This window comes from Oenanthe melanoleuca, chromosome 2, assembly GCF_029582105.1.
Source record: "Oenanthe melanoleuca isolate GR-GAL-2019-014 chromosome 2, OMel1.0, whole genome shotgun sequence".
In the NCBI taxonomy this organism is placed as follows: Eukaryota; Metazoa; Chordata; class Aves; order Passeriformes; family Muscicapidae; genus Oenanthe; species Oenanthe melanoleuca.
Genome location: NC_079335.1, coordinates 21,615,171 through 21,633,409, shown reverse-complemented (window position 1 = coordinate 21,633,409; position 18,239 = coordinate 21,615,171). Strand labels below are relative to the sequence as shown.

The 18,239-nt window shown below is 35.6% G+C and overlaps 1 protein-coding gene across 6 annotated transcripts in view; it reads left to right on the top strand.

Annotated features, from left to right (window-relative positions):
• The window catches only part of VPS13B (vacuolar protein sorting 13 homolog B), a 425,154-nt gene that overhangs the window by 69,475 nt on the left and 337,440 nt on the right, over positions 1-18,239 (top strand). For all 6 annotated transcript variants that reach the window (XM_056483011.1, XM_056483012.1, XM_056483014.1 and 3 more), the window contains exons 14-16: positions 523-692; positions 3,641-3,835; positions 5,346-5,470. In XM_056483011.1, the coding sequence (XP_056338986.1) occupies positions 523-692; positions 3,641-3,835; positions 5,346-5,470 (490 nt within the window). The remainder of the gene's footprint in view (positions 1-522; positions 693-3,640; positions 3,836-5,345; positions 5,471-18,239) is intronic.

The following is an 18,239-nucleotide window of genomic DNA, read 5'->3' as shown; positions in this document are numbered from 1 at the left end:
CTACATTTGGCACAGCTTTCAAATAGTTTTTATGAGTCCAAAGAGCAAAATGTAAAATAAAGGTAAATTAATCACAATATCCCCATCTGTGTTGGATGTACTTCTGAGATAATTGCAGACACCTTGAAAGCCATTTGTTTTAATCATAAGCCTCATGTTGAGTAAGAATAGCTTACTTCATTGCTACTCTAGCTTAATTTTGGAGTCTTAAAGAAGAAAGTATTCCTACTGGTATTTATTAGGTCAAAATAATAGTCATACAGGATGAAAATGTATGAAAACAAGTTATGGTAGACTGTTAAGATTAATTTTTGAGAGCAATACAGATTTAAAGTAAAGAAAATCCAGTTAGTATTACATTTAGCCTTTGGTAGAAGCAGTGTGGAATAACATTATTAACTATGAAGGAGCAAGGGGGGGAGCTTTGCATTTTTTGCTGGTCCCTAGGCATTAATGAAACATCAGCTGTAGGGCACATTTTATATATTTTAGTGAAACATATGTAATCTTCATTTATTGTAGATATTACGGATGGAAGTAGAACTATGCCAAGCTCAGAAGAAGTAGCATCACTGGAGGAATACATTCCCACTAGACTTACAACGTTCACTGTTCTTAAGTGTACAATTATAATTCCTGTGGCAGAATTCAATTTACTAGACCACTTGCTGCCCATAATCATGGGTGAGAAGGTATGTATGCACAGTTACTGATTCAGTTCTTTAAGTCAGCATGTACTATTTGATACAAATTTTTTTACTGGCCTATTATTCAATGTGCTGGATGTTTCACTGCGTTCTGGATTAGTTTGGTGCCCGTGAGCCTTGACTTCAGATACCTAAAATGAGCCACATCTGACTAGTTAGGCTTGGAAACTGAAGGTGTTGTGTATGGATAGGAAAAATACTTTTGAATAAAAATGGTTTTAGAGCATCAAGCAAATAAAGAAGCAGTAGCTCTGATCTTTTGATCAGTAGAGTACCTGTTCTGCAAGTCTTCATAAGTTTGATAAAGTATGACATCTTTTAATATGCAGGCTCAATAGAGATGACATAGATTTTAATTGCCAGTTCTGTGTGTACTACTTCCAGACAGGATGTCAGCAGGACTTGGGCATTTAACTGCTGAATGACTAGTTCAGAGAGACAGGAATTTCCTGATCACTTTCATTTGTTTTATCTTTTGGATGTGTATTGTATAATGCCAGCTAAAGAATCCTATACTGGTTTTATTCTTATAGGTCTCCTCCTTCAATGCACAAAGTTGACCTACTGTAGGGATAAATCTCTGGTTTGTAGTGAAGACTTGCACTAGGTTTATCTCTTGTGCCAGAGGCTGGAAGGTGTTTTATGGATAAGGGAAGGAGTGAGAAGAAGAGCAGAACTCATCATTTCTTGAGTTAAATTTTTAGGAATTTTTGTCCAGTATTTAATCTGATAGGCTGAGAGAGCTGTGGCAGCTCATCCTGAAGAAGAAAAAGTTTTGAGGAGACCTCAGTGTGCCTTTCAGTACCTGAAGGGAACTTCTGAAAAGGAGAGAGAGGGTTTTGTACAGGTAGATAATGACTGGACAAAAGATGATGGTTTTAAACTAAAAGAGATCAGATTTAGTTTAGAAGTTAAGAAGAAATTCTTTATTCAGAGGGTGGTGAAGCACTGGAAAAGGTTGCTCAGAGAGGCTTTCCCCTTTTTTTAGCACTTTTAAATACATTGCACTGGGTAGTTCAGTGGATTGTGGTGCTTTTCACCTGGTGGGCTTGGGCAGATGGTACTTTTATAATAGGAGATCAGTCCCATGTTTGTTGTAGGTTTGAGGTAAAGGAGTTAAATTCCAGTGAATTTTTGTTTGATGTAGTCATTACTTGGAATCTCAATTCTTTTCTTGAATGAAGCCAAGCATATTTAAAATAATGATTTTGAATTTTAGATTGAAAATCATATGTATGTCAACTTGTTATCCTATTCTGATACATATTTAATAAAATTTTTAGATTTGTAGTGTAATTTGGATTGAAAGAGATGTTTGGAAGTGTTCCCCAGGAGTTCAACATCCTGGTTCAAGCAAGAGTGGGTTTCTCCAGGGGTTGTTCTGTCAAGTGCTGAATTAGCACCTCTTCTGTCTTGCTCTTCTCTGTACTCTCCCAGTAGGTTGCAGTAGACAGCAGTAGGATTCTTCTCTGGCCTTCTCCAGACTGCCAGACTTCAGTTGTCTCTTTCTCCTAAAACAGAGCTCATGTGCTCTAACCCCATAACCACTTTGTTTCCAGTGAACTTATTCTAGTATGCCGATGTCCAACCTGTGCTGGGTGCAGTACTCCATTTTAATGGATACTATGAAAAATAGACTTGGATGTCTAAAGTTATGGTATTTATTTTCTATGGAGTGGCATCTTCTTTTGCTGAGATACCTGGCATGACTGTGAATACATAAAAGATGACAGTGTAGAGGCTAGATCAGCATGAAATTATTATGGTGATAGTGCTTTGAAGTGATAAAAAGGTAAACAAAGGTTTTATAGGATGAAATATTTTGACTTTGCATATTCTTGTACTGGGTTGACCTCAGCCAGCTGCCAGATGCTTACCCAGCTGTTCTCACTCCCCCTCCTCAACAGAGCAGTGGGGGAGAGAATGGGACAGGTCAGAGTAGAGGGGGAGATCACTTACCAGTATTAGCAAAACAAACTTGACTTGGGGCAATTAATTTCACTTATTGCTAAGAATCTGAACAACTTGTATTCCCTATCCCTCTTTTTCCCTCAAACTCAGTTTAACTCCTTCATTCCCTGACTCTTCTACTTCCCACCCCTTAACAGAGGGGTGGAGAATGGAAGATGGGGATCAGTCTGTAATAGCTGATGTCTGCCACTCCCTCATTCTCCCACTGTTCTGCCTCAGTGCAACTCCTTCTGGCAGGCTGCAGTCCTTGAGGGAAAATCTGCTCCAGCATGGGCTCTCCTCAAGGCTGCAGTGCCATTCAGGGCATATCCACCTGCTCCAGCATGGGGACCTCCATGGGCTGCAGTGTTGATGTCTGTTTTTGTGTTCTTTCATGTACTGCAATAGAATCTCTGCTCTGGTTGGTAGAACACCACTGCCTTCTCCTTCTCTGACCTTGCTTTTCATGTTGCTGTTTCTCCCTTATTCTATGAGTCTTTGCAGCCTGTGAGGTGTCTTTGCCCATTCTTATATATGTTTGCACAGAGGTGCCCCCAGCTTGGCAGAGGAGCTCAGCAGTGCCCTGTGGTGGGGCTGTTTCAGCACTGGCTGGAGTGGGCTGAACCTGGCCCAGGACAGCCCCTGGTGTCCTGGCACAGAGGCTGCCCCTGGACTGCCAGCACCTGAACACCTGCACCCAAGACAATTCCAGATAAAAAGCTGATTACTTTAAAATTCAAAGAAAATAGTTTGGAAAGATTTGAGGATTTATCGTATAATGCCATGGTATCTATTAATAGTTTATTTCATGTAGATTTTTTTGCGTGTTTAGGTAAGAACATACAGATATGAATAATATATCTAGGGTATAATAATTAATAATATTATTAATAATTAATTATATTATATACTAATATATATAATTATATTATATATTAATAATATGGTATAATAATTACATAATTCTTTCCTCCCTGCCCTAGAACTTAAGTGGACTGTTAAATGCTACAAGTTTCCAGCCTCTGCGACCTTTACCTTCCATCCGAATTTTGGTGGATAAGGTTAACCTGGAGCACTCAGTGCCCATGTATGCTGAGCAACTGGTGCACGTGGTCAGCAGCCTCGGCCAGCCTTCTGACAACCTGCTTCATTACTGCTACTCACACTGCTATCTGAAGGTAAATGAGGGCTTGAGATGGGTGCTGAGAAAAAGTTCATATACCTTTGGTTAATCCTAAATGTTAGCAGCTTGCCTGTAAGGATGTTTTCAGCTAATCTGAAATGCTGTAGAGCAAAAACATTTCACAGAACGTTGTTGTTTGGGATTGCTGCTTCTGGCTTGAGCCAAATGTTTTGTAACATGCACTGAGCTTCATATGAGGAAACTGCAGGCGGAATCTCCAAGGTCCTTGTGACAAGATCGAGTTAAAATTATTCAGAAAGAAATCTTTTTCCTCATCTGAAATAATGCTCCTAATGAGATAATGGAGGAAAAATCATCACTACTAGTAGTATTGATAGAGCAAAACCATCACAGTGAAGATATGCAATCAAAAACTGTTAACAAACAATTTTCAATTTTCAAACAGTTTTCAATTATAGGAGGAAATATCTCTGAATGTTCTCAATTAAACATGCATTATGTGAGAGGAGTTCTTGTTGTGAGACTGGAGGAAACTTAAGATATGGGAAACTGTTTTGAGATGGTTCAGTTGCCATCTGCTCTGAGGAGTTTTAAAGCAAGCCTTTCCAGCCTTTTAAGATGTGCTCAGGAAGTTTGAAACCTTTTGGGTGCTACTAAAATATAAATATTTAATATTGTTAATTTTAGTCAATTTCTCAGTCATCTATTCACTTCCATGCTGATATTTTAGTAAGAATTTAATTGTTTAAATCTTTATTATCTGCATTCAAAAAACTGTGTTTCAGAATTGCATGGCAAGCTTTTGGTTTTCTGGGTGACGTTTACCCTCTGTCACATTTAAAGTGACTGGAATTGCAGTACTGCAATCTGTATGTTTTCAGTTTGAGAGGATTTTTTTTCTCTTCATAAAAGTTTTAAGTAGCAAAATTTAGACATCAGCTTTGGATTTTAAAGGGTTTATTTGCTAGCTTTAATAGTGGCTGAATTGTTCTGTTCTTGTGAATAGTGTTACAGCATGGTAAAAGACAACTCTACACCAGTTTGTTTGCCATATCGAAGGTGGAAAAATCATAAAGAATTCTTGTGATGAATCTTTCTTTAGCCAGGCTCTTATTAAGAAAAAAAGCTTTTAAAGGAAGCTTCTAATTTGCTTAAATAGCACTCTTATATACCAGTTTTATTATAATAACTTCAATTTATTTAACGTTTTATGAAAGGCAGTATGTAATCTGCAAGTTTAAAGGATATAGAATAAAGTATTTGAATTGAAAATTTGTAATTCAGCATTCTTTTAAATTCAGCAGACTGTAGTTAACACTTTTTGAGTGAAGAAAATATTTTTACATGTATTTCTAGGGCATTATTTGAGGTAGATTTTTGTAGCTATATTTATGTTTGGGGAGAAGGAATTATCTAAAAATAATCCACAATTTATTTAATAATTACTGACTATATTTATGAATATATATATTATGTTATAAAATATCTTCAAAGTAATCTAATCATGTGATGATATACTATTTGAACAACCTAATTTGTTCCAGATATTTGGTTTTCAAGCAGCACTGACTTCTTTGGACAGTAAAGGATTATACTGCATCCCTGTTCCAGTTATCCCCTCATTCAGTACTGCTGTTTATGGCAAGGTGATCAAGTTCCCTAAATATTGGTAAGCATGAAACCTGTACTTTTGCATTTTTCATAAGGGATTTAAAAATGCCAAGCTTTGTGTATATCCCATAACTTCTCTGCCTCCTCTATCATATTCTGCCATTAATTCTGTTCATAGGTTTCTTGTGAGAATAGCTGTCAATAAACATTTTAGACCCTTGTTTGGCTGAGAAAACTGGAGCATGGTGCTAATGACACGAGGGTCACAGGTTCAATCCCTGTATGGGCCAGTCACTTAAGATCAATGATCCTTGTGGGTCCCTTCCAGCTCTGCATATTCTGTGGTACAGAAGCCCTGTGGTAAATTGCTTTCTTCTAGACCTTGTAGATTTCTGGAACCAGTTGCCATTCTTTCCTGAGCTGATACAAAAGCTGAAGTTACATACTGAGGGCAAGCTTGATGTTTTAACTGAATAGGTCAGCTTTTCTTTTTTTAAACTCAACCAAATAAAAAGCAACAAACTGGGGGGTAAAACCCCCAGGGTCCCAGACCTACAGTGTTTCTACTACACTTTTATTTCTTTCTCATTACAGTTGGAAGTGGTTCAACATTGTGATGAGATATTTAAACTGTTTGTAGTAGTTCAGATGTTAAATACAAATATTTTTCTGCTGAAAACAGTTCTGTACTTTATTATGAAATGTGCTATATAAATTTTTTTAGCCTTAAATGAAATGGAAATTCAGTATTTAAATTTATCTATAAAGTTCAAATCTTGTGATCATAAATGTCAGTGTGTAATAGTTTATGTTGATAGGTTGCATTTATAAAACTATTTTCAGGAAAATCCATTTTTTACAATATTTTTGGCTAGGTATTAATTTTCTTTATCACTCATTTTGAGCAATAGCTATCTGTAATACTACTTTATTACTAAATCCATGCAAACAAATTTACATAAAGTGACAAGATAATATAAAAGCATGTTAATGGTTAAATACTTTGGCTTCAAACATTGTGTTGAAAAGCTAATTTGGAAGATACGTTTGTTTGTGTAACCTTAATGTATTATACAAAAAAAAGTCTACTTTTATGATTGTTCTTAGTGTCACGTAAATAATATATTATTTTTCTTTAACAAGCTGTGATACCATGTTAAGTGTAAATGCATTATCAGCACACCACCAGGTGGTAGCAGCCTAACTGCCTTTGTCATATTTTCTATCAATACTTTACAAAAGTATTAATGATTTCAAATTAGTTGCTGTTGTGTTGTACCATTTTGCTCATGAAAAATGTTTCCAGGATACCCTATAACCAGCACTAATCAGAATACTTCAGGACTTTACTGACAGACTTTCCTTATGTTATCTGACATTTAACACTAAGCTCTGCTTAGTAATACTGGTTAGCAAACTGCATAAATAAATCAGTGTTGAATGACAAATTTAAATTTCTTTACTATATTGTAAATCCCATGTTTAGTTGTGCAAAATAAAAAAAAAAAAAATTTTAGGGATGAATTTTTAAATACATCTGTCATGTGACAAGTTCTTGGTATTCAAGAGCTGCTGCTTTCTCCTGAGTGTGCTTGTGCTCTTCTGCCTCTGCTTGTGCTTGCTGTGCTCCATCTCTTGCTCACTCACACTTGGTTTCTTGTGCTTTTCCTTGTGCACTGTTTCACACTTGCCCTCACTCTGTCTCGTGTTCCTGATCTTGCCCTTACATTCTCTCTCTTGTGCATTCTTGGATTCCCTCATGCAATCTGCCTCTCTCACATTCTTTGTCTCTCTCTTTTAAAAATGCATTATGTTACCATGCATGCCCATCTTGAAAGAGCTGTAGTTCTGGGGAGTGGAGACCGGGGAATGGTCCTGCCTTAAAACAGCAAACTGTCTATTGGCATTTATTAGAAGGTATTGTTAGTATACTATACTAACTATAGTTACTGTGTTCTAGTGTGCTTTGATGGTTTTCTCACTTTTTTCCTGTGATATGATCTCTTTCCACGGCTTATTTATTTATTAACGAAATAAAAAAAAAAATAAAATTAACTTGGTCCAACAATTTATCTAAACTAAGCAACACCAATTTGTGAGTAATAAAGTAGAAAAACAAATGAGTACAGCAGCAGCTTGGTTAAATGAAGTGTAGTTTGAAGTGAATAAAACTCCAGATGAAATGCATCAAATAGCACTTCAACTAAATCGAAATCAGCATGAGGACTGAGAGCTTCATTGAAGTCATGCAGTGAGTGAGAATTAGTCTGGTAGGATAACCTGGTAATGTCATTAAACTTAAATTCAGTCCTCCCTCCCAAATTATACCACCTGCTTTATTTGGATTTGTGGATTTCACATTCCAGAGTTTCTTAAAGTACACACATCTGATACTACATGTGTTCTTCTATTTCTTCGTAGAAAATACATACCACAGACCATACCTTTTAAAAACGAAGACTTTTTATGAACTGTTATGGAATCCCTTAGGTAGTATGTTTTGAGTTAGCAGTGAAAATCTCAACTTTATTTCTGACATAAATCAGTAGAATAAGTTTCTTTTCTAGTTTCAGTACAATAATCTCAAAATTACTGTTATATACAGTGTATAAAATACTGTAGTAATATTAATTTTTTAAAACTAGTTGATAAACATTGGCAGGATGTTTTAACAGATAAAATTTCAGCAATGTCAACCCAGTAAATTCCAGTAAATAACCATAAATGATTGTAAAGTGCTGTTTACCTATTAGATTGATGTCTCTTTTAATTTCAGTTACTACACTTTCTTGTATAAAAGAAATGTGTTCAAACTAGTTAACTAAGTCTTGGACATCTTTTAAATTGCATAGCTAATCTGTTTTTATTGGAAAGTACAAACCATCTGGTCTTTTGTTTTTGTCAAGCGTAACAAGATGCAAAATGCAATGTTAATGTCAATATTTTACAACTGCTTTATGTAGTGTTGCATGCCAGATTGTAAAGCAGCTTTCAGGAGGATGTCTAAAACCAACTGAGAATTAGCAGAATATGGTTAAAAGCCTAGAGTGAATGACAAGAATGTTTATTGCCAAACAGAAATCTTGAGAGGAATTAGCTGATTTTCTTTTATTCTTTTGGCTTCAATGTCTGTGCTAACACATGAGGTAATCTGGTGTGAGACACTTCAGTGTTATAACCTTCTATCACTTCTAAAATACCTCTTCATTGTACTTCTGAAGAGTGCTAGATTAACAGTACAGAATATGGATTTGTAATAGCCTACCTTTTATTTTTCTGGTATCTGGTTGATAGTGAAGTCCTTTCTATATTTTGAGCTAGATATCACTCTAGCTATGTGTGTTACTTTATTGCTTTTTTTAACCTGTCTTCTCTAAACAAATGTTCCAGATTCGTATTTTTTGTTTTTCTTTATTGTGTCTGTAGGAAATTTTTCGCTTACTGTCTCTACTTGTGACAGATTTTGAGACTCTGAGCTCTGGTAGAATAAGCTTATAAATGAGGGTTACATCATTATCCCTGATTCCTTTCTGTTCAGCTTCTTGCTCCTGTAGTCTACTTTCAGGAGATCTGTTCTCTTGATAGTGAGTCACTTCTTTCTTATTTGGATACCAGAGCAATAGCTACTGGTTTGCTGCTTTCAAGGGCAAACCAGTGCAGGGTTGACTAATAGCTAGTCATGTTAAGTTTGAGTGTGTGAATTAAACTATTATAAAGAGGTTGAGGCTGGGTAGATTATTATCTAGGACTTTATGGTTTGCACTTGAATCATTAGAGTACAGAGCATTTCATTGATTGTTCTTGAGTTTTTACTCCATCAGAACAAAAATCTTGAATAGAAAATTGCCATTAGATCTCAATAATTATTAATAAACAACAGTCTTTGAGATGCGTAGTAGATACAATTTCTGCAAAGATTCTTTATTTCGAGCTGTTCTCTGCAGACTGTCTTAAGAAATAAATTTCAGCTTAAATACATGCAGTGTGCTAATCTCTGTCAAGATTCATCTTTCTGATGAAGAATTTTTGGTAACAAGAGATTTGATTTGTGTTGGCACTGTAGTTTCATTTCTTCAGTGTTTCTATTGAAGTGCTAATCATTATTGACAAAAGCTGACAAAAGTTTAAAATTTGCTTTGCTGTTAAAGGTAGTCACATGTATCATATGCTGGGCACCTCAACTGTCCAGAGATCTGTCACTTGTTTCACTTGTGAAAGTTGTGAATTACAGACCTGACATAGCTATTTTATTAATATGTGCTCTTAAAGTTCTGAAAGATCACTTAGGAAATTTAGATGTAGTGCTCTTCACATGGAATGAATATGTGCATTTTCTGTAGGCTCTTTTTATGAACTCTAAAGAACATTTATATGGCATAGCTGTGCTTAATATTTTAACACAGATTTAACGGTGAAGGAGAACATTTACTGTGTCCTTAGAATATGCTTCATTTAGGGTAGATTGGCACATAAGGTTGTAACTGCCTTTTGGCTAGCTATTATGTAAAGATTTTGAAAAAAATACTTTGCCACCAATCTGAACATCAGCATTTTGTTTTCTTATCTGACTTCCTCACTTTTATTTTGATTTTGTTACAGTGTGTTGTGAAATGGCTGCTTCGTATACACAATTTAGTTTCTCTTTTATTTTCTAACTTTAATATTAACATAAGAAAACCTGAGAACTCTTACTCCTTCATTACTACTGCATAGGTTTTTGCTCATACTTTTGTTACTGTAAAGGTATTTGTATTTTTATATTGCTTCATTTCCATTTTCTTTCATCAAATGTCCCCTTACAAGGCATCCCTCTCTTAATCAAAGCTAAGTATCTGGTATGTCATACCATTGTATTCTTGTTTATAGAATTAATTCTTAGACTTGTTACACAAGTGAGGAAGGACATTATAGGTTCTAGCCATGATGTGCACCTGCTCATATCTGCTTAAGGGGTGATCTTGTAAATACTGTGTACATTTAATGGTATCCCCATGAATCGACAAGAGTGAGAGCAATTAATGTTGATCTGCAAGCAGAGTGGTAGATGCAGATCTGGCTTCTTGCACAGTAAGAAGTTATTTAGCAAGATCATTAGGGTCTGCTGACATGGCCTTTGCCAACAAGGTACTATTGTGATGACAGTAGGAGATTTTAGAATTTGCTGCTCACCAAAGAGAAGATTAAAAGTGTAAAATGGAGGACCAGGTGAACTATCTGCTTTTGGTACTTTTTTGACTAAAACATCTTTGCAGGGCATGTGCAGTAGAGTAATCTGCTTAGGACTGGCAATCATAGTAGATTTGTGATCTTGGGAGTCACAAGATTTAGCTGTCATGACATTCAGTGCAGTTGTGCTAGTAAGAGTCAAGCAGATCCTACTGGCAGAGGCAACCATCCACACACTGTGAGCATTAGATCATAAATCTAGGAAGTTTTCCCACAAATTGACACTTAGGTCTTAATTTTGGCAGCCTGTTTTATTGGCTAGTCACAGTAGATCAAGAGCAATGTCAATTTACATTGGGTGTGGATTGCATTTCACATGGGCGGTTGAGGGGCATGCTCATTTCTTGGGTCAGAAGCAGAAACAGGTTGAAAACACATGAAACTCATTTTGTAGCATTCAGTTGTGACTATTAGTTATGTCAGTAATTGAATTTAACTGCTAGATGAAAATTCGGGGTGTTCATCAAAACAGGAAAGATCTGGGATTGAATGCCTGAACAGATGCATTCAGTGTATGGGACAGGGGAGTTTCAGCCACCTCAGCATTGTTCCAGTTAGATCTGGCACATGTTAAAACTTCTTAGAACTATTGAGATATGCCAGTGATAGGGGCTGTGCAAAAGCAGAACACAACATTAATTCTCTTGTGTTGTGCAGAAGTGGTTGTGTAGTACTGCCTCACGTGTGAACAGCCACAACAGCACAGTGAGGGGTGTGCTGGATTGCTTCAGCATTGTCCACTTCTCTGCTACTGCCTAGTAAATGCATCAAAGAACATAATACTAGATCACATTTTTAAAAATTAATTTATTGGTAGCTGGTTTTGATAGGACATTAGGTGAGCAGTGACTGACACATTCAAGTTTGATTTACTGTGCATCTTAGTGTTTGAGTAGTAGTTATGTCAGCACGGTATAGCATATTGTGAACAGTAATGTAGGGTGATATAACAGCTTTAACAGAAGTACTTTTCATTGATTTAACATCCTGCTTTATAAAAGTTCAAGGGGGTCATGCTTGTGTGAAGATGCATGAGGATGCATCTGCCTGAGGATGAAAATGCTTAAACAACTTTTGTGGAACATTTCTAACCTGCAGTGATACGAACATTTTAAGTTTCAACAAGAACATTTTGGGGCACTTTTCAACTGTACTATTCTGGAAGGAGCTGTTATTAGTTACCAGGAAAAGTAGTTGGGACAGGAGGAGTTTTGCATTCTGAGTACATGACTTGCAGCTTGATTAGTGTAACAGCAAATTAACTTCAGTTGCAAATCTCAAGTTTAATTTTTTTAAAAAATCAAGTCCAGATCAAACATTACTGTTTCTCAGCAGATGTGGCAGGCAACATTCAGCAAATCTGTTGAAAGTGCACTTATAATCAATGTAAATTGGAAGCAGTTGCATTTTTCAGTATTGTCGACAAGGAGGAAATTCAGCAGAGTTGATGCTAAAAGGGTAGTGTCATTGGGAGTGTTTCCAGTGTAATTATTTAGACTAATTAATTGTCAAGTCTCTTATTTGAAAATAAATTAAGCTTATTAAGTAATATCTGCCCACGGAAAGTGATTGCACATGGTGAATAGTTACCCCTTTTTTTTTGTAAGAGTTGCCATTAGGATTTGCTAGCATTTGTACTAGAAACAAGCAAATGGTATTTGAAAATGTGAAGGATTTTCAGGGTTGAAGCTGCATTTTGATTAGAGACTAGTGAAGGGTATTAAAAACCCAGTCTTAAAGCTGAAATGCTGTTACATAGCATAGATACTAAAGAAAAACTGGATCCCTGATGTATATTTCTTTTCCACTGGATGTATTTAGAAATTCTATTTCTCTTAGTGGTAACACATCTGTATAAAAGAACCTGTTAGTATTTTCAGTGATATTCTCTGCTATGAGGTTTTACCCATGTAGAATCTGGCTAGAAAGATGCACTGTGGCAATTATTTGCACAAAGTTAGTCCTTTGTGTCTCCAGAATTTTATCTGCAGTTTGGTGCCCTTTTTTTCTGCCTCTAAGTGAATCTGAATTATGAAGAAAAATACAGTCTGTGCTGGCATCTCTACTGCTAAATAACACATTGCTAGAAACCCATCTGTGACCCTGAGGCTTGGTGTTTTCTTGTGTCTCAGTTCATATACACATACTTTCCACTCCCAAAAGGCAGGACAAAAAGAAAATTAGATCTAAGAAGGACATGTGTTGGCAGTTGCTCTCTTATCTTTCACCTTTTTCTTTGCGTCTTCTTTTTAAGGTAATGCCGGGGAGTTGATAGGATTCAAAGCACTGTTTTAAAAATTTGTAGTCATTTGATACAATACCTTGAAAAAAAATGGCCATTTATTCATTAGGGCTTATAATAATTCTACTGGGAGCTATATTGGATTATTCACCTTGTGTACCAAATACTTCACCTTCATCAAAGCTGTATGTTCACTTCTTGAATAAGCTGTATGCTTATTGATTAAGCTGTGTAGATTTGATGATTTTGTTATCTTGTTTTGTTTGTCATCATTATGTTTATGGAGCATTTTCACGTTGCTGGCCAAGCTGTAGCATATCTTTTTTTGACTCTACAGAGCTTCACTGTCGAGTGGTAGGCATCTATTCCACCTGAACTGATGTATCAGAAACCAGGGTTGAATTGTGCACCTGGTGTTACAAGCACATTAATGTGACTCTCAGTTGAAGCTGATAACCATGATAAATGGTGACTGCAAACATTTTATTAAAAAACAAACTAATTAAAAAACTGTATTTATCTTGATTCAAATAGCCCAGATAAAAAGCTCATGTTAATGTTCAGCTGTCCATAATACCTTAGGATCTTTACTGCATCTGTGTTCATCTCTATGTGGAAGAAACATTCTGTCCTGTGTCCGGTATCATTTGTTTGGTATATTCTTATACTTGTTCCCTCTGTGACCCAGAAGTGCTTTTTCTTTTTCATAGGAATAGTCCTTCTCATAGATCAGAGTCTCTTTGGTTCAAAGCTGAGTGTTTGTTTCCTTACATACAAACAATATGCATTCTTAGTGTTTTTCCTCGGTCACGTCTATCCTAGTTGTTGATAGGTCTGTATTTTTTTATTACTATTTCTTTAGCAATACCTTTTAAAGGAAGTTAAAGTAACCTGTCAGGTGTGCATACTGAGGGACAGCATTTAATGAGTACTGAGGTATGGTGTTGAATGAATGTGAACATTTGGATCTCCATTTGGACCTGTATGTTTGGTAAACATTGTTTTTTGTTATGTTTTAATCTTCTAAAGGACACCAGCTCTAAGCTTCTGAACTAGATTTTTTAGCATGCTGTGTTTTGGGTGGGAATGTTAGAGGGCCATTTAAACAAATAACAGAAAAGAGAAAACTAAAGGCATGCTCAGGTGGGCTATAAAGCTCTTAAATAAACTGTGAGAATAAAACCTGTTTATCACATTTGAAAATCATTATACCTGTTGTAGATACTTGTGACATCAATGTAACAAATGGAAAGGATTATGTTAGTTCAGACATCAGTACAAAAATTGTGGATTGAATTGAATTTCAATTTAAAAATTGCTCAGATTTTTTTCTCTCATTATAATGTGTGTGACTTTTTTAACCAAAAGTCAATATGACTATTTTCTTTGCTGATGTTTAACTAGTTTTTTCTTTGAGTTTAATGGCTGATTCCAAAATGAAAAATTGAATGGAAGGAAATATTTGGTAAACAAGATTAGAATATTTATTTGATAATGAAGAAATATCCAGGGAGAATGAGAGAATTAAGAACCTGATTTTCATATTTTAAATGAGCAAATGGAGATGGGGCTTTTATAATGTCTCTGATTTAGTCTGTTGATCTGAAAGTATTTTTATATATTTGATTTTGCATACATGTTGGATTTGGCTGTATATACATATATAATACAAGAAAATATCTTTTTTTCTGTTTTACTGACAATATCTTCATTATGTGTCTGTGTGATAATTTTGATGGTCTTGAAGATCCACTAGGGCTTGTGGAGGTTTTTAATGAATTGAATAGATACTATGAGACCATGAATAAATTGGAACTGAACACAGATAAACTATATCCATAGAATCTGCTTCAAAGTTTGTATTATTTTTGAGGAATTAATGGTATAAAGTAATGACAGAGTCAATGCTTAAAGATGGTAAATTTAGATTTAACAATAATTGCAGTCTTTGAAGTACAAAGTATTATGCAATTAATGTTTTGCTTTAAATAACTTTTGATAGCCTTTAAAACTCTTTTGAGGCTGATACTTAATGAGACCACAAAATACTAATTTTAAAGTCTTTGTTCTCCTTCTGCAGTTACGCAGTGTGTACATGTGAACCATTAGCACACCTTGTCCATTCATGTCCTTGCTGTTGAATACACCCTTGATCCATCCTTTGCTATATTAAGGGCTTTTCTGGTAATCAGAAAAGCAAAACACGCTTCTCTGTTTCCAGTAACTTATTTTTAATGCTGTAACTTCTTTCTTAAAGGATAGTGGAATTGTCTTTTGAGGTACTGTAAGGCACAGAGTTAAGTCCTTTTATTTAGCTGCAAGGTTGGATTTAAAGGATCACTCTTCCAACTCCAACCATTGTGATTTACCTTTCTGGATTTAACAGAATTTAGAGACAGAAGTAGAGCTTTGTTTTTTCAGTCTTCTGTGTTTTGTTTGTGACATCTCTATTTACAGCAATAATTTTGTTCAAATATTAATATTATTTTGCTAATGCAAACATACTAATGCTCTGACTAGCTATTAAAAAATTGCCAGAATTTCAAGTAACCTTTTTTCTCTTAGTGGAAATTTCCTTTTTCTCACCAAAATATTTTATCTATTTATGAAAAAAAAATAAATAGTATGCAGAAGTTTTTTAGTAGAAGAAATTCACAGAAGCCCTCAAATTATAACCCACTCACTTTTTTTGGACAAATTTTTTTATTGAGATCAGTTGTTAGTGTTTACTTCAAGTTGGGATTGTGTTCAGCTCTTAAATCTTTAGCAAGGAATTTGAAACTGTGTTATTTCCCAAGGAGACCTTTGAACTGGGTTTGTCAGTGCAGTTTTCTTCACTGAGCCACCAGCATGTTTGAGCCCTTCTGGCTCCCTGTTTTACCTGCTAATGGCAACCAAATGGTTCCGTGTGGCAGATTTAGAGGATTGATTTAATGGCTGTTTCTGCTGCTTCTGGGATTGTGTGAAGGGGGAAAGAGGAGAGGGAAAGGGAGAGGATGGGTTTACTTCCCTAGACAGTAAAGCAGACTGCACTGTGGAAAGCAGTTCCCCAAACCCTGAACCACCCTGGTGGCTCCTGAGATTGGATACCCTATAGTATCCAAAGCAATGGTGCTGGATTTATAAAAGCTATAAAAAAGAGTAATGCTTGCTTTGTTTTAATAAACACAGATCTTTGTGGTTTGGAGGTTTATGGCCACTGGCAAGTTTTACCTGACCACCTCGTGGTTTTGATCATCTGCAGCTGTTTAGTTACAGCATCAGCAAGTTTCAGCTGATTTCTTCTTGTCCCCCACCAACAACTAACATTTACCTACAAGATAAATGATAATGATAGCTGGCATAATTTAGTTTGACATTGCTACTTTTTCATGTAGGATCTCTTTCTCAGGAAAATATACAACGCGCAATTAAAATGTAGATGAAAAGTTCTCTGCTTTTCACGTGATTGATTCCCTTTGTGCTACCTTCATTAAGCCAGTGATTCCCTACTGAATGTCCCTGCATCTTTCCAGACTTGCTTCTGGCTTTTTTGTGTTTGTAATACATTTTGATTTTTGGCCGCTGTAAGGAATACTGATTTTTCTCATGGTCTTTATCTTTGGATCTTGTGGAACATAATGCAGCTGTCATATCCCTTCTCTTGTTCTCACTAACACTCACCATCAACAACAGGAGGATTCCTAGATCCAAGTAAAAAAGTTAGGCCTTGCAGAAGTAAAGAAACTCTGCATATTTCAAGTCAAAGTAATAAAAAATGTCCTGAATTCACATTGAGGGCATTCCATGAGTGAGGAAAATTTCTTACCCCTTTTGTTTCAGATCTCCATCCCACACCCTTGTGGAGTTCTGAAGAATGCAGTTCTTTAAAGATGTAAGTCTGTGCCTAATATATATGGTTCACACAGATCAAAAACTTAAATATATAAAGAAGACTGAGGTCTGCTTGTTGTCTCCTCAGAGCATGTAACTTGTAATTCATTATTTTATATATTATATAAGTGATATATCGTATCACTTTAATTATTTCTGGAGGCAAGCATTAACTAGTGCTTAAAAAAAGAGAGTTTTTTGCAAAGAAAGAAATATCAATTAGTCACTGACATCCACTTGCAGTTTGATGGCAGTTCAGATCCATAGCATCTGTCCCATTGATCAGTCAGTAAGCTGAACTTGATCTAAACATCCTAAATATAGTTCTCTAAAGCAGCTGCAGGTTTAAGATGTTCCTGCATTGCAATTTCAACAACCACCTTAGTTCATCATGTGTCCAAAAATAAGACTGAAAACCCCCAATCCCCTGTTGGTATCAACAAATTTTTAGTTCAGATCTGTTGCATTTGGAGGCACATAGGCAATGACCAAGCTAGAAGTGATTATAAACTGCTTTCTTGCCTGCTTTCTGAAACTCTTTATCCATGGGTAAAAAGACTCATCTAAATGCTTGGTAAGGCGTGAATCATGTTGGGGGAAAGTACAACTTTCCTACCTTCACATTCCAGGTGTTTGTTTTCTTGCTTACTTTCTTCTCATGCTGTCTGACAGCATAGGTCAGTGTTTCTAACTTCTTGCTGCTTCACAAACCAATATTATCAGTTGTATGTAACAATCATAACTTTTAATCTAATGGTCATAACTTGACCATTTGTCCAGATGGGACAAAATGAATGAAATTATTTTAAAAACAACCGAAGTTTTATTTATATTTTGCAATGGCCAGAGTTGTGCATTCTTTGCTTAAAAGGGATTTTTTCCCAAGGTTTCTACCTTTTAGATACTTCTTGATTTAATGTTTTTTTCCTTATAATAGGCATTCATTTTTGCTGTGCTGTATGAAGCTGAATTTTATTGTTCCATTAAAACACACATTGTACTAGGAATTGAGAATGGATAACCTCTGTTCATTTTCTAAGCCATATTAAAATTTGTACTCTGCCTATATTTTTTTTTGTTTTCATAATTGTTTCAAAGAAATCTGTGGGGATTTTTTTGAAGTTTGCATGACAATTTATATTTCAGAACTGATATTAAAAAATCTATACAGAAGTCCACTTTAAAATGATAGCATTTTTCTCTTCTAATCCCATGTCTAAAATTTTCAGAAATATCAAGTTAATGTTTTGATATACTGAAAAAAAGAAAGATCTGGTGAACCTTTAAGTTAATTGTTTTCTCCCTTGTAATAAATTGTGTGATTAACAGTGTTTCCTACAAATAAGAGACCAAGGCAGCTGCAGCTCCTGAAAATTCACCTATGTCAATGATGATGTAAGATACCAGGCAGCCTTTAGTGAAGTCTGTAGTAGAGCAGAAGTTGCAGACATCAGTCTTGGAGGTGTTTTTGGAATGAAGTGTTCTA